Source organism: Notolepis coatsorum (genome assembly GCF_963971535.1).
Source record: "Notolepis coatsorum genome assembly, chromosome: 2".
NCBI lineage: Eukaryota > Metazoa > Chordata > Actinopteri > Aulopiformes > Paralepididae > Notolepis > Notolepis coatsorum.
Genome location: NC_140166.1, coordinates 172,306,715 through 172,323,554, shown reverse-complemented (window position 1 = coordinate 172,323,554; position 16,840 = coordinate 172,306,715). Strand labels below are relative to the sequence as shown.

Genomic DNA, 16,840 nt, shown 5'->3' with positions numbered 1-16,840 from the left:
TGCACTTAAGTTAAATGTTTAGGTACTTGCACTTTACTTGGGAGTATTTTCATTTTAGGGAACGTTGTACTTTTACTACATTTCAAATGAAATATTGTAGTTTTTGCTCCACTACATTTATCTGAACCCGTCAGTTACTAGTTACTTTAAAGGAAAAGACTGCAAACATGGCAGAAATTGATTGTGTACTTTCAGATTTGAACTTCAAGAGGACATAATCAGAGCAGCATAACTGGACCACATACCACTTTAACATGACCTTTAGAGGTCAATGGATCGAAGTTGAACTCTCCCAAGCAATGGAGTACACAGACATCACCTAGAATGCATATCTTTTACTTTTGATACTTAAGTGCATTCAATATCAAATACTTAAGTAGATATAGAAGATTAAGATTAAACTGGACTCTTTGAAGAAGTATTTTATTCATTGCACACATGGGCGGCACACATGCAATTTTCTTTTTGGGTTGCCGAAAATGTCCTCTGTGTTTGACCCATCCCATCGTCCTTCCCCCCAAGGGCAGTCGGGAACAGACATGGGCCGCGCCTGGGGACCAATCCAAGTGCTCCTGTCCATCTTCGTCGGGGACTCGACAGTGTTAGCGATCTGTTGTGCATGTTTTTCCATTGGGTTTATCTTATCGGAGGGGAAACCCTTGCGAGCACGGGGAGAACATGCAAACTCCACACAGAAAGGCCCGGGAGATACCCCACCTGGGTAGTGACTGGCAACGCGGCAACCTGGTCCCCAAGCGGGAATCAAACCCTGGACCTTTTCTAGCTGTGAGGCGACAGTGTTAACCACTACACCACCGTGCCGCTTAAACATTTAATGGAGTACTATCTTATCTGGGTATTTCTACATTAAGTAAATTAACTGTGTACTTCATCCACCACTGCCTACAAGTCACAGTAGCTGCAATCATTAGAATCACCAGTCCAGTTCTCCAGTGCTGTCCTTACTTGTTCCATATAAACGGTTAAAGACTTATAGTTTCTGTGTCTCACAGTAATATAAATGAGGTACAGAGGGTCCAGCTCAAACGCCAGGCAGGTAACGAGCAGTAGTTGTACGTCTGAGGTCTTCCCCGCATGTTGACATAAATCAAATAACATAAAATAAATCCTGGGATATATCACAAACACATGGAGCGGAACCAATGACGTGCCTTTCATTACATTAATCCTTCTTATATAAAAGATGTGCGTGTGTTGTCTCTTAACAACTAGATGTGTTAACGAGTGGCACAACAGTTAAAAACTGCTTTCCAGGTGATCGCCAAACAACAGCCATTGTATTTGTAGGGCACTCGAAGAAGAGGGATAATTTTGTGTCAACAGCCTGATTCGGCCGTTGGTATTGTAGTTTTATTGCACTAGGCTGGAACTAAACCAGAAGTAATTTATTGTAGACTACTGTGATGACCCACACGCCTATTGGTTGGTCTGTTTTCTGTTCCGTTTCCAGGTTGGGAGGTGGCTTGTCAGGACTGAGGGCCCGGGTGAAGCCCCAGTCTGCTGCCAGGATCAGAGTGGCTTCTCTCTCTCCCTCTACTGCACACCTTTTGTTTATTTGCTTCATGGATTAGTTTACACCTGGGGTTATAATGGTGAGATTAAGAACACAAAAGTCAATACTCTACTTCAAATACTGTTAATTATGATGTTAGACTAACATTATTCAACTGTCTAAAAGTTGGAATACATCTTCCGGTATACCCTCCAATTCCGTACATTTAAGAGGCAAAGTAATCTTTAAGTTTCAAATTACTTTGTGTTTGGAGTAATCCAATAGATTACATTACTAATTACAGCAATTATGAACAGGTCATCTGTAATTGAATACAACCTTCCCAAACCTAGCCTGACAGGTAAACCAAGGGACCTTAAAAACACCTTTCTTTCCCTCCTCCCTCAATTCCATGATCATCTCAATCAGTGGTTCTCAACGTGGTGTCCAAGGACCCCCAGACAAATTGGGAATACTTTAATGTCACTATTTCGTTCACAAGCGGTTAAATCAATGAGAATAGATCAAATGGATTATTCTCATCACTGTCTCCACTAGTATCTCAACTATACAAATATAGACATAAGTCTGATCAGACAGGGGTCCCTGAGACAAAATCAAGACAGTGACCTGTGGCCAGACGAGATGAACCCACGCCCTCTCTGTAGGCTTGACTTGACTTTATTTTGACAATATATAAATATATTGTGACAGAAGCACAGTCTGGAATACTACCAAGGATAGATACAAAGCTTATTTCCATTGTGGTCCTTGTAGGGGAACGAAGCGTTCAGACACATGACATCACAACACATGAAAACATGTAAAAGTGATGCAAGATGTTACATTATTTTAACCTATACAGTTGCACAGGCAAGATGTGACATTATTTGAACCTATACCGTTGCACAAGATGTGACATTACTTTAACCTATACAGTTGCACAGGTAAGATGCGACATTACTGGCTGCTATTGACCAGTTTTACACTTAATCAATCGTCTACTTCACTGGTCTACTTCCAAGTGTGATTGCTCTAAATCAGGCACGTCATGTCATGTTCTAGAATGCTTTTATTTAATCAATCGCCTGCGAAGATGTGCACAAACTCAAACTAGCTGACTACACGCCTTCCAGTCCTGATGGGGTTAAATGTCTCTTGCAAGCGTGAGAGGTTCAGGACACCGTTTCTTTGAGATGCCGGTGTAGTTTTGACCATAATATTAGATGCAAATATTATTTGCATCTAAAATGTGCTTTTTCAGGGCTCCCCAGTGGCGAACCATATAATGCGCTGAGTCGCGGCACGGCCGACCCGGGTTCGATTCCCAGCCCCGTCATTATTTGCCCAATGTCTTCCCCCCACTCTCTCTCTCTACTGGACTGCCCAGTAGCAAAAAAAAGCGATAAATGCTTAAAAAAGAAAAGAAAAGAAAAAATTGCTTTTTCTGATTTCAAATGTTCATATTTGGTTATTATAATAATAATAAATTGGATTTTAAGAGAAGCGCCTTTCTCAGACTCAAGGACACTGTACATGGAAAGGGTGGAAAAATAAAAAAACTGAAAAAAAGAAAATAATTATGAATATATGTGTATAGTAACAGGAAAAAAACATAAGATAAAAGAGATAAAAAAAAGAAGCAAGGTGCTGTCCAATTGGATGAAGTGGTTGAAATTAACAAACAAGACAAAACGGGATCTGTGGCTTAAAAGAAAATAGTCAGGGGTGGGCTACTTGGGAGCGGGGCCATGTTGCGTGAAGGCAAGTGTGAACAGGTGGGTTTTTAGCTTGGTTTTGAAGAGGTTGATGTGTCAGAGCCTCGGATGGAGGGGGAGAGGGAGTTCCATAGTCTGGGGGCAGTTACAGCAAAAGCTCGGTCTCCCAGTGTGGAACGCCTGGTGAGGAGGTCGGAGTTGGAGGAGCGGAGGCCTCGTGCTGGAGTGGAGTAGGTTGGTCAGGTAGGAAGGGGCCAACCTGTGCAGGGATTTGTAGGTGAGGAGGATCTTGTAGGGGATTCCGGTATAATGTTGACTACGTGGTATTGCATTTTGGGGGGAGAGCACTTTTCTCAAGGATAATTACAGAGGGTAGTGTTTACTCAAAGGTCATGGTCATAAAATGTCATAGTTCCCAGTTCTCCTGTCAGAATAAAATAACCAACAATTTAAAAAAAAAATCTACTAAAAACATTTCCATACAACACAAAAACTCTCACAATTTGTCTTTATTTTTTTAGACCCTTAGAAACAGAAAGAGTCTTTCAGTATTAAGTACAAATGAGATGTTCTCAAAACACAATTGGAGAAGAAAAAACACAACAAAAGTAGAGGAAGCCTCATACATCCCAAACCTTGATCTGTCAAATCAATTAAATCAATAAAAAAGCTGTAATACATCAAATCTGCAGTGTAAAGAGACTGTGTAATAATGAACATAAACATTAACAGATTCTTATATCTGTACAGGGCTATGTGGGCTCAGAATACAACATAAAATAGTTGTGGCCGATTCGTCAAAAGTTTTACACACATGCAAAAAGAGTACGAAGTACACTGGGATCTAATCACGCCAGTGTGTGATGACGAAGAAATATCGCCTAATGAAAAGGAGTTGCTGAAACCGGATACTCATACAAAAAACAAACAATGCAAAAACTCTACACCCCCCCCCCAACCCATCGTATCACTGCTTCTGTTGCATCGCCTCTTTGCGCGCTGCATCTTGCAATAGCTGAGTGTCCACTTCATCTGCAGGCAGCTGAACATACCGGACCACTGATCCACGGATGAAACAGTTCTTCACAGACAACTGGGATGAAAAAATAAAAATAACAATGAGCTTTCAAGATCACAATGAATCACTTCAACCTGTCAACTGTTATCCAGACAAACAAAAAGGCTGCAATGCAATCATGTCAATGATTCAGTAAAGGCCCTGATTAACAAAGGTTTGCAGCAGAGGTGGTAAACTTTACTTTTAAAAATAACTAATTAGAATGCTAGTTTAAACATTAAGTCATTCAGCGCCAGACCCAACATTTCTCACGTTATCTCGCCAGCGGTTGAGCGGCATACCCGAGATTTCTCGGGTTTCGATCCTTTGATCTTTTTCCTCTGATCCCCGTTCTAAACCATCATCCAGATCATTCCATGTGTCCCTGGCTCGTTTGCCTACGTTGGAATTGCAATACCGATCGAATATCAGCAGGTGGCACAGGGCCCGAAACTAGAGCCCGCCACCCGCCATTGGCGACCAGATTTTAGGTTTGGCGGGTGCCACTGAGAGGTCTGTCCGCCATTTGGCGGGTCACAAAATAGTAATGTAAAATAATTAAAACTGCAGTGTGTTTTGGTCTTACGACAGGCCTAATTTGTGGCTTGTTTACCGATGTCACATCCACTACTCTTCTGTCCTGACTGCCCGTGGCGCCTGCTTGGACTGTAGGGAGCTAACTAAGCTAATTAGCGTTAGCTGCTAATCCTGGAAACGCTCAAAGCACCGTCAGCGAGTCCACAAAACCAGTTCCATTAGTGAGGAAAGGGGTTATATTAACGAGGCTTGACAACAGGGGTTCAAAGATAACTTCACATTTATTGGCTATTGGTTTATTTATATCGCTTCATGCATCCACCAGGCTCCGTGTGTTCTGTTGACAATTCTTAGTCTAGCATGTGTGACATCATCAACTACGCGACTCAGACGGAGATGCATCCAGCTGCAGCGCCGGAGAATCCTTACTGGAGCTGGAGGCTACTCGAGTATACACACAGACAGTGGAGCTGTTTGCAGATAGCGAGCATTTTGACTTGTTGCATGGTGGCGATGTCTCGCAGATAATACAACTACAAGTATGATTATATAATATATATTTTATAAAAAAAAATTATAAAATAAAAATACAAAAATGTAATAAAAAAAAATGTGGCAGGTAAGAAATATGCTTGGCGGGTAGATTCTTCCCATCTACCCGCCACTGGCCGGTGAGTCAAAAAGTTAATTTCGTGCCCTGGGTGGCAGTATTGCCTACCTTTTGAACTCTGATAGAAAGGGAACAGGAGAGTCAATGAATGAACCGGACTATGGAGACTAGCTCTGAGGGGGAGGAGCTCTTCCAAAGCAATCGCTAGCAGATCTGCTTGCCTCAAAACCTATAGTGTCCCGTAAACACGTGTAATTACATATAAACGAGTAATCGTGATCGCCGATGGGATCATTGGAATTATTCTTTTTGGATTACCTTCTGGCTAAGGTAAGGACCCCCTATGTCTATTTTACCGAAACCGGAAACATGTTTCTGTAACGATCACAGTGTCTTATTTCACCGGACCTAAACCAAGCTTTTTCTAACGATCGCACCCGTGATGATTTTGTGAAGGCACATATGTGGTATATACCTTTGATTTGTGAGTATTTGGGGTTTCAGGAGATCAACCAGAACGGTTTGGGTTTATTGCATAACACGTTTTATCTCACGATCTATGGAAAAAGACTGGATTATCTTGGAAATGGACGATGTTTAGCATGTAATAAACTACAAACTACAATGTGTAGAAACAAACAATTTTTTACATGTTGGACTAGAAATAGTGTCTGTCAAATGAGCCATACTATTGTCTCCATAGCTATAATATAGAATATACAATAGATCATGAAATATCGCGAAAATGGTCATGAAAAGCTGCCGCTAGACATTGAAGGATGGGGGAAGCTTATGGCGTTCAATGTGTTAAAGGTTCCATATTATTCTTTTTATTTATTATTTTCAAGTTAATAAAGGTCTCCTGAGGTCCCCAAAACATGTCTTTGAAGTTTCTAGCATGCCTCTATATCCCCTCCGTTTCAGTCCTGTTCTCAACGGGTGTTTTCTGTGCTGCATGGCTCATGAAATTCAGATCAAACTGTCAAACTAGGAGTTGCAGATCAAATATGAATTAAGCACGTCCCATTTGCCCCACCTGAAATGTTGTCAGAAACATATTGTAGTAAACCATTTAGGTGGAAAGAGAAGGTTTACGAGCACAAGCCAGCATATTTTTCACACCCACACGATTGGTCAGTTGTTATTTTCTACATTGCCTGTGGCTGCAGTTCTGAATGGCTTGTTTCAATAGGGAGGGTTCTTGTCACAGCTGAACTGTAGAAACTGCATATGCATCATCATGCCATGTACATTATTTAATCTTTTCTCAGGGTGCTTTTCACCGGTGAGTGAGCGGAGAGATGGTACCCAATACTGCTGCCAGCCACAAATCTACATCCACAGTGCACCAGTGATGGTCATGCACATACCGTAAAACTTCAATTAATAGCCCAGGCTTTTATTTGCTTCAATCACTGACCTCAACCGGCCTATTTGGGACAGGCATCTTTACGGCCTTTAATTCCTTTCGCACAAAACTCTTGCTCAGCTAAGATGAGGAATACTATCAAATTCTTTATTTAAACCAGTATGAATATTACTTAAAATTAAGATATAAAATATCAACTACAAATCATTCTACAGCTAGTGAATGCAACGTTGGAGAGAAATGAGACTGTTTTCAGTTGCCTCTCTAGTTCAGCACCGGACAGCTCCCAGGACACACACACACACACACACTCTCCAGCTCACTGTGCAGAGAGTCAGGCGAATGGGCCTACAGTGCTGCTGCTGGCACACTGAGACAAACGCTGCTACCTTGGCCAGTTTGGGCCACTCAGGAATTATATTCACCAGACATTATGACCCTGCAATGTAGTTTACATTAGCTTGTAATGCAAAAAGAAAAAGAAATAGCTTCACAGCATCAACCAGATAAATAATTAATGTAGACCTGGCTTCGAGATCAGCCTATGTTTGTGAAAGCATGTAGCCACACCCGGCCAGTGAAAAGGAACAGGTGTCTATATGGGATTCTTTTCATTTAAGTTGTGACTTGTGGGTGTGTCCACCACACGTTGCAACATCAACTAGTCTCCACATGGCATTCTAATTTGTCGCACTCTGCGTGTTACTCACCCAATAATTAATTCCTCTTGTCATATAGGATCAAATCCTGTTGAAAGCTCTAGCAGGACAATTATGTCCACTTTTCCACGAGATTCACACGGACCACATGCTGTGTACGTGACGGGACGGCAAACACAGCAGCACCAGTCACATAAAGGTGCATTTACAATTACCCCTAACCGTATTTGTGATTAACGGAAGTTTCCATGTGATTGGCGCTGCCGTGTTTGCCGTCCCGTCGCGTACACAGAATGTGGTCCACGTGAATCTTGTGGAAAAGCGGAGATATTTGAATAAATATACTTTTTCAGACAGACCGTTCAAAGGGATTTTGATTCTATGACAAGAGCTAACCGCCCATTGCAGCAATTCATTATTGAGCGAGTTTACAGAGCGCAACAAATTAGAACGCTGCAGATAGATTTGTCAATTTATCAATTAGTCGACAACAATCTATGACCATTAGTCGATTAAGAATTGTCTTTAGTCGAGGACAGCACTAGTCACTTTAAAATCTTTTAATTAGCCGTTTGTGATATACCCTTCCACAAGATACTGCTGTCCAGGAAGGTATGAACGGATTGACAGCTGTACTTACCATATGTGGATACTTCTCTGGATCTGTGACACTGATGTCTGTCAGCTTTATGTTCAGATACTAAAAACAGAAAAGTGGAAAGCGAGACGCAGTATGACATGATCATTACAAGAAACAACAATGAAATGGACTTGATCAGTCAAATAAATTTTTTGTACTGTGTCGAGTGTGTTCCTACCTGGTCAACAGAGTGAAGCGTTCCACAGATGCTGAAAAAGCAAAAAAAGAAATATGATTCGCCCCGAGCCAGTACCTCCCCTGGCAGTCAGCTGTCACTTTTTTACTTAGTTGTCCAGGAGGAGAGTCAGGAGTCAGTAAGGAGAGGGTATTATCTTCCATCAGTAAAAGTAGACACTTTAGCAAATTAGGCAAAAAACTGATATATCTACACTCACCTAATGTATACTAAACGAGTCATTTGGAATGAGGACTGTGTACTGTAAACTCAACCCGGTGTCTGTTAAAGAATAGCAAGGAAGCAGCAATACGGCCAACGTCACTGGCTTTGTGACGTCTTAGTGGGTAGTCTGTGCCTCTCATAATAGAAGCGGTTCTCAAAAGAATGGGCAGTTGCAGACCCCCCCCCCCCCCCTCATGCGATATCATCCCCTTGGATGTGGAATTGGCCGAGCAGCCCGGTCAGCAGTTAAATCATGTCACCGTACCAAGTGACATAGTGGCGGCCGGGGGCCACTAGGACGGTGCCTACAGTTCCTCTCTCTTGACCCCGTCGGGGCTATGAGATGGGGAGGAGGAAAGGCATACCCTCTGAGCTAGAGCAACTACTCCCAGTGGAGAGTTGTCTTTTTTGGGCTCCAGCAAGAAATAAGGAAGCGAAAACATCCACTCCCGTCTTTCCGAACAGACTCCAAATCTACATTGCTATTCAGAGGTGGAGACACGACAGGCCTCAGGCCTCTCACTGTTCACTTTGACCAGAATATATTTCCCTCTTATTAACCCTTTCACTGCCACACGACAGAAGGTTAACCCTTTACTATCACACAAGCGATGGTCGCCGTGTCGTGTGGCAGTGAAAGGGTTAACCTTCTGTGTATTGTCGCAGTGAACAGGGTTAACCGTTTGGTAGCGCGGCAGTGAAAGGGTTAAAGGGAAGACATTTCTGTAGCATCAAACCACAATCCCTTCCAGGAGGCTGATGTGACAACGCAGCGGTAGCCATTTCCATCCTACAGCTTGGAAAAGGCAGGTGTCTCCCAAGCCCGACAGTACGTACACCGACACGACCGTCGACCGTCGATACCTTGCCCATGGCGATGTGACACCCATAGATATATATAACAATAGATGGCTCAAGGCGGAGTCTCCCACGTACTTCACCGGTGGTCATCTTGCGAGGGTGAACTACTGCTTTAACACTTTGAGTGCCAGCTATTAGACAAAGCCGTCTGTAGCGAGGCCACCACTAGATAGGAACGGTCACCTTGTTTGTAGAGCTATAACTATATTCTATATTATAGCTATGGATACAATACTATGGCCCATTTGACATCCATCTATCGTTCAATATGTGAAAAAGAATAAATGTTTCCATCCATACGTTCCCGTGTTATACAGTGGTGAATATAAGTATGGTAATTCATGAAATGCTGCAGCTGAGTTAAGAGCCCTATACGTCCATTCCACTATATAGACATTGCCATTTCTTGCCTATATGCGTGTTATTATCCCGAAATCTAAATATATCATAGGTATTATGTTCCATCATGAATGCATGAAAGGGGGGGGGGGGGTCGTTTCTGATTATTCGATTGTCAGTAACAGCATTCGCATTGAACACTAAAAACGCTTATCAGCCCGATCGGTGTAATAGCATTGCAGGATCAAGCAAAAATGTACGTCAGATCATTCTTACATGTGATCGGGAGTATTCCAAAAATAATTCCAATTGTTTGATCGCCATCTGGTACATCCAATGCCCATTTGGCCCACGGCATAATCCACCACAACATATGGATCAGGGTTATTTGACACGCTTCGATGGAACCGGCAGAACGGCTGCCCTCGCCCGACAAGGAAACATGAAACCGGAGATGTTTGGCCGTCCCAGAGAAAAAGATACAAGGTGGCAAAGGGTGCTCGATACCGCCATCAAGCGGGATGCGGCCGGTATTGCACCTTGGGGACCCCAGACTCATTCCATATGGTACAACAGGCTCCCTGGGTGGATAATGAATACAAATACAGAGGAAAAAAAAGGAATAACGACCCAGAAACGACTTTTCTCGTCTTTGGCAGCCAAAGTGTTAAGGTGATAATCTGCACAAACAAAAATACTCTTAACTTGCTGAAATCTTGACGGATTTACAAACGGTTTTGGTTTATTACAAATGTTATTAACGTGGCTATGATTCTTAGCTTTCGGTCTCCGTTGGCCAGCAGCGCGGGTAAGCCATCTAGTGTTATATATATGGCGACACCCGTCTCGTCTGCCATTACCGACTGGGGAACCACTAGCAGTTTCTGTTTTTGTTACACTGGGTTCACTCTTCTCTGCCTGAACCAAGACTGAAGGCGCTGCATTGGAAGCAGGCGCCCAGATGCCCAGAAGATTTATGACTTTCAACGCCGCATCACACCCTGTCCAGGGACACTCGTAGTACTTCCTGCCTGGGCTCTGTGAGTCTTGCCATCATGGAGACCAAGTTGAGATGTACAGGCCTGTTGACATGATGTAGGGCAATTTTCTTCCAACTCGTGGCGAATCCCAGTCGGAGACATTGGTTCGCCTGCTCCTGCACTGACCCCAGAAGAATCCAGTCGTCCAAGTATAGTAGTAAATTCTGATACCCTGACAATGGAGGGACTCTACTGAGTCTAAAGAGAAGATTTTGGGGTAAAATGTACCTATGGTGAAATTAACGCCTGGCCCTGGAAGGAAGTATGCGGAAATTGCCTGTGGCTTGGAACCACTATACTATGAAAATATGCATCTTTCAGATCCACTGAAGCAAAATCACATCCACAGGTTTATGTACATCAGCAGCAGGATGAACAACCCATTCAGGAGGACATGTAGATCCAAAATTTATTTAAAAACTTCTTTGAAACAAGGAAATAATTGGAGAAAAACTACATCCCACTATTTCTCAATTTCCTAAACAAGAGTAACATTGAGTAACTCAAATGAGTTAAAGTTATTACTACACATCAAAAACAAACCTCAAGTCATTTTTGAGCTCCACGACCACATCCTTCCCCACCAAAGACTTGAAAAATGAGTAGAAAAGCTGAAAAACAGAGACAACAGGTAAGCTACATATTCGAGGTAGGTTCAAGTTCCTTTTATTGCCACACGGCCAGGCCGGTGGAATTCGAGAACAATAAGGAGGTAGGTTAACACCCACCCACCCCCTCCTAATGTACAGTCCCCTCCATTATGTATATACTCAGTCAGGATCTATGGGTAACAGTGCTGTATATTTGAATACCGTTTATGTCACAAATGTATCAGTACTAAATTATACCTGTATGTCCCTATGCCATAAATGTCATGTATGTTGTGTATGTCATAAATGTCGATATGAATTGAAAAGCTACGATGAATTGAAAATGGGGGACCCTGATGTAAACTAGACGAAAGTCTTTCTCTGGTCTGCATCCCCTTAACAATTGTATGTATTGAGCTGTACTGTACCCATTCTGCAATCTGTTAATAAAGTTTTCAATCAATCAATCAATTGATTGATTGATTGATTGAAAACTTTATTAACAGATTGCAGAATGGGTACAATACAGTACAGCTCAATACACACAATTGTTAAGGGGATGCAGACCAGAGAAAGACTTTCGTCTTGTTTACATCAGGGTCCCCCATTTTCAATTCATCAGGACATATATGACATACATGACATACAGATAGTCAGTACTGCTACATCTATACATTTATGACATACCAGATTTGCAAATACAGTACTGTTTGTGATACAGAAGGAGTCAAGAAAAGGGAGTATATACATTTGACGTAGAAACTGTACATTGGAGGAGGTTGGGTGGGGGGGGTTGGGTACATTGGGATATTGACAACCATACTGGGTAATTTACATTGGAGGTGGTTGGGGGGGGGGGGGGGGCACACTGTATAAACAAGTAAAACTGTACATTGAGGGGGGGGGGGGGGGGGAGACACTGTACAAACAAACAAAATTGTACATTGGACTATTGACAAAACCATACTAGGTAAATGACTGTACATTGGAGGGGGTTGGGTTAGGATATTTACAGGGGCCAGTGTTGAATTGCAGTCTCCCGTAGGTGTCCCTTGAGAGAGGTTTTGAAAGTGGGTAGTGATCCACATTCCTTTACAGCTTTGGGTAGGGCGTTCCACATTGATGTGGCATAATTGCGAAACGTGTTTAGTCCCTTATTTGAGCCGAATCTGGGTTTAACATGATTTGTGGAGCTCCCTCTGGTGTTGTGATCGTGGTATTCACTGACCTTTGGGAAGTATTTTGACATGTACATGGGTACCTTGGTCGTGTAGTCAGGGGGCGAAATTAAAGCCCGCCGCCCGCCAGGGGCGCTCAGTTTTTACCTTTGGCGCTTGCCACTGAGAGCCCTGCCCGCCGTGTGGCGTGTGGACGTGTAGTTCATAACTATACTCTTATTTTGAAAATCTGTGCGGGTCTCATTTCCGGCCCAAGCGCAGCTAGAGTCATAATATCGATGGCTCCGGCAGTTAGCAGCATTCGGTTCGTATGATATTCTTATTTTGAAAAAAAACGTGGCAACGAGTCATATCCGCCCTGCAGCGGGATACTATTGGCTTCTGCTCGTATCAACACAGAGCGGCCCGCAGCTCTAGTGCCACTGCTAACGTTAAGCTCTCAGAATGGTAGCAGCTCGCCTGCAGCATCTAGTGCTAACGTTAAGCTCTCAGAATGGTAGCAGCTCGCCCGCAGCTCTAGTGCTAACGTTAAGCTCTCAGAATGGTAGCAGTCTGCTCTAGTCTAGATCGGACCTCCATGAGCTGCATAATACCTCCGTTCCCTCGTTAGCTAGCTCGCGTTAGCTAGCTCACTTAGATCGATCTGTCCCAGTAAACTAAATTGTCTTAACGTTATCTACCGGGCTAGCAGTAGCTACAGATAGCTCCTGATATCAATGTCTTATAACATTGATTGAATGCGTATTCTAGCTGAGGGCATGTTGAATGTGATTTGACAAAATAACCGTAACGTTAAAAAATAGGGTCCAGCTGCATCGCCGGAGAATCCTTGCATGCTGAATGTAGGGTCTAGCTGAATATAGGGTCTAGCTGCAGGGCCGGAGAATCCTTGCTGGAGCTGGAGGCTACTCAAGTATACACACAGACAGTGGAGCTGTTTGCAGATAGCAAGCATTTTGACTTATTGCGTGGTGGCGATGTCTCGCAGATAATACAACTACAAATATGATTATATAATATATATTTTATTTAAAAAAAAATGTATATAAAATATATATATATATTTTTTTAATCAAAAATATTTTGGCAGGTAAGAAATATGCTTGGCGGGTAGACTCTTCCCATCTACCCGCCACTGGCCGGTGAGTCAAAAAGTTAATTTCGCTCCCTGCGTGTAGTGTATCTTGTAGACCAGGCCCATTGCAAGTTGCTGTACTCTGTCGTCTACTCTAAGCCATCCTAGGTTGTCAAAGTGGGCAGGGGTGAGGTGGGTTCTAGGAGTAAGGTCAAGCAGTAGTCTGACCAGTTTGTTTTGAGATGTTTGTAATTTTGTTTTTAGCGCCTTTGAGGTGCTTTGGTACCATGAGGTGCAAGCATAGTCGTAGTACCCCTGAATGAGTGCTCCTGCCAGAGTCTTCAGGGTATTCTTGTTTACCAGAGAGGAGATCCGGTACAAGAATCGAGTTTGTTGGTTGACTTTTTTTATTACATTGGATGCCATTTTGTCACAGGAGAGATTAGCCTCTAGGATGGAACCCAGGTAGGTAATTTCATCTTTCCTTGTGACAATATTGTCACCCATTGTAACTGAGAAGCCGTCGGTCTTGCTGAGTTTGTTATTTGAACCGAAGAGAATGGACTCTGTTTTGCCCATGTGTAATGATAGTTTGTTATCAGCGAGCCATATGCAGATTCTGCCTAGTTCCGAGCTGAGGGTTTTTTCAACCTGTAACTTGTTCTTGTCAGAGACCAGCAGGGCTGAGTCGTCCGCAAACAGGAACAAGTTGCAGTCACAAGCTGACGACATGTCATTTGCATAAATTAGGAACAGTAGCGGTCCTAGTATGCTTCCTTGTGGAACACCACAGCTCACTGTGAGGGGGGGGGATAGGGTACCGTTTACCTCCACCATCTGTTCCCTCCCCTCAAGGTAGGATTGCATCCAGCTCACTGATAGACTATCAAAACCAATTGCTTTTAGCTTGTCAATCAGAATGGAGTGATTGACCGTGTCAAAGGCCTTTTGTAGGTCCAGCATGACCATGCCGCAGTATTTGCCTGCGTCCACCTCTTGTTTGATGTGGTCATTCAAATAGAGAAGGCATGTGTCAGTGGAGTGGGATGTTCTGAAGCCAGATTGGAATTCGTAGATTAGATTTTTTTCCGCTAGGTACTTTTCGACCTGTTCGTAGACTATTTTTTCCATGACTTTCGAGATGGAGGTGAGAATAGAAACAGGGCGGTAGTTGCCTGGGTCTAATTTGCTGCCCTTTTTGTGCAGAGGGGTCACCCTCGCAATTTTGAAGTCCTTGGGGACGTGTCCCTGTTTTATGGAGAGGTTTATTATGTGTGTGATGATTGGGGTGATGGCGGCTGCTGAGTCTCGGAGGAATTTGGAGGGGATGTTGTCATGGCCAGTGGCCTTGTTAGGTTGGAGGGCGCTCAGTTTATTGAGTACCTCATCTGTTGTTACCATTTCCAGCTTGAAGTCGTCCTTGCGGACCCCTAGGTTTTTGTAGTAAGCTACTATGTGTTCTACCCCATAAAGCCCTGAGTGGGAGGGTAGTTTGTTTACCAGTGTTGTGGCTATGTTTGTGAAGAAAATGTTTAAGTAATTGGCTACATCCAGCTTGTCTGTGATGAGCGTGTTGTCCGTTTTTATGTTTATGTTTGAGAATCTGGTTTTAAGTTTTTTACTGCATCCTAGTTGATTATTGAGTAATTTCCAAAGTTCACGTGGTTTGTTTTTGTTTTCCTCAGTTTTGTCATTGATGAAATTCTTTTTTGCAGTTTTGATCATGGAGTTTACGTCGTTTCTTAGTCTGTTTCTTTCTAGTTTGAGTTCAGTCACGTGGGCTTGGAGTTCACTGCTCGTGCTTTTAGTAAGCTTTGACTGATTTTTACGAAACTCTGAGCATTTTTTGTCTCTGGTTTTCATAGCGGGCAGTATTTCGGAGTGCATCCACGGCTCAGCGCGATTTTTTACCCTGGTGGTTCTTAGGGGGGCCATGTCGTTTAGTATTGTTGAGAATTTGGTTTTGAAACCAAGCCATGTTTCTTCAACCAGTGTACCATTGAGTTCATCTGACCAGTCCAGACTCTCCAGTTCAAGGTTGAAGGCCTCGCTAGAGTAGGTTTTGAGGTCTCTAGATGTGACTGTTTTGTGGCAGCCAGCCTTTTGTTTTAGTTTTTTTTCGGGTACAGAATATCATATAATGATCACTTAACCCGCATGCTATAACCCCTTTATTGGAGATCTTGGACTTGTCGGAGGTCAGAATGAGGTCAATGGTAGTCTGAGTTGATTCACATACACGTGTGGGTTGGGTGATTAGCTGGCTGAGGCCGTGCAGATCACAAAACCTACTGAATGACTTGAAGACGGGTGCATCTTTTCGTTGCATATCCGTGTTCCAGTCTCCAATAAGAATTTTGTCTACATCCTCAACTCCAGCCAAACACCCATCCAGTGTATCATAAAAGCCACTATGATCTGGCGGCCTGTAGACTGTGCCAACCAGTAGGGATTTCGCCCTTTCGAATAGGATTTCCACCCATACAGTTTCAATTGATTTATGATTCAGGTCATTTCTGTTGATGAATTTGGTGTCCTTGTGTATGTACATACAGACACCACCTCCATGTTTGTTTCTATCATTCCTGATTATTGAGTAGTTCAGTAATTCAATCAATCAATTGAAAATGAGGGACCCTGATGTAAACAAGACAAACGTCTTTCTCTGGTCTGCATCCCCTTAACAATTGTGTGTATTGAGCCGTACTGTATTGTACCCATTCTGCAATATGTTAAATTAAGTTTTCATCCATTCATTCATTCAACATGCTCACCAAGAAACGCTATCACAACGTAGGCTAATTACATTAGCGTTAGCTTCCCCACTTGTTAGCTACTATGATTTATGAATGAATGAAAATAAGGCCGAGTGCGGATTACATTGTTAACGTTAATTGTTGTGCGATTCAACTGGTTAGCTTGGCAACGTATGCGAGTACTAGCTAGTGTCTAACGTTAAAATTAAGTTAAACATTTTCGGTTGTTTGCTATGCTACTCACCATTGTCAACGTTGTTCTCCGTCGCTAGTATCTTGTCAAAGGTTGATGATGTTTTTACATGACGTCATATTTGTTTGACGGAGCTGTGGCATTTACGTACTAGCTCCACCAAGTGGTGCCAGATAGCATTCTCACAGGCAGTACTAGTAGTGATACCATATTATTAACTAGTGCTGTCAATAGATTAAACAAAATTAACAAATTAATCTCACAATTTTCTGTAATTAATTAAGATTTATCTAGATTAAAAATTG

At 42.8% G+C, this 16,840-nt stretch overlaps 1 protein-coding gene across 1 annotated transcript; it reads right to left on the bottom strand.

The window, feature by feature from the left end:
• Positions 1-3,724: 3,724 nt before the first annotated feature.
• On the bottom strand, positions 3,725-16,631 carry smx5. The gene is made up of 5 exons (XM_084307631.1): positions 16,587-16,631; positions 11,287-11,354; positions 8,282-8,312; positions 8,104-8,163; positions 3,725-4,324 (listed from the first exon to the last, which is right to left on the bottom strand). Exons 1-5 carry the CDS (start codon positions 16,587-16,589, stop codon positions 4,199-4,201), a joined length of 288 nt encoding a protein of 95 aa, XP_084163757.1. The 5' UTR covers positions 16,590-16,631; the 3' UTR covers positions 3,725-4,198.
• Positions 16,632-16,840: the final 209 nt, after the last annotated feature.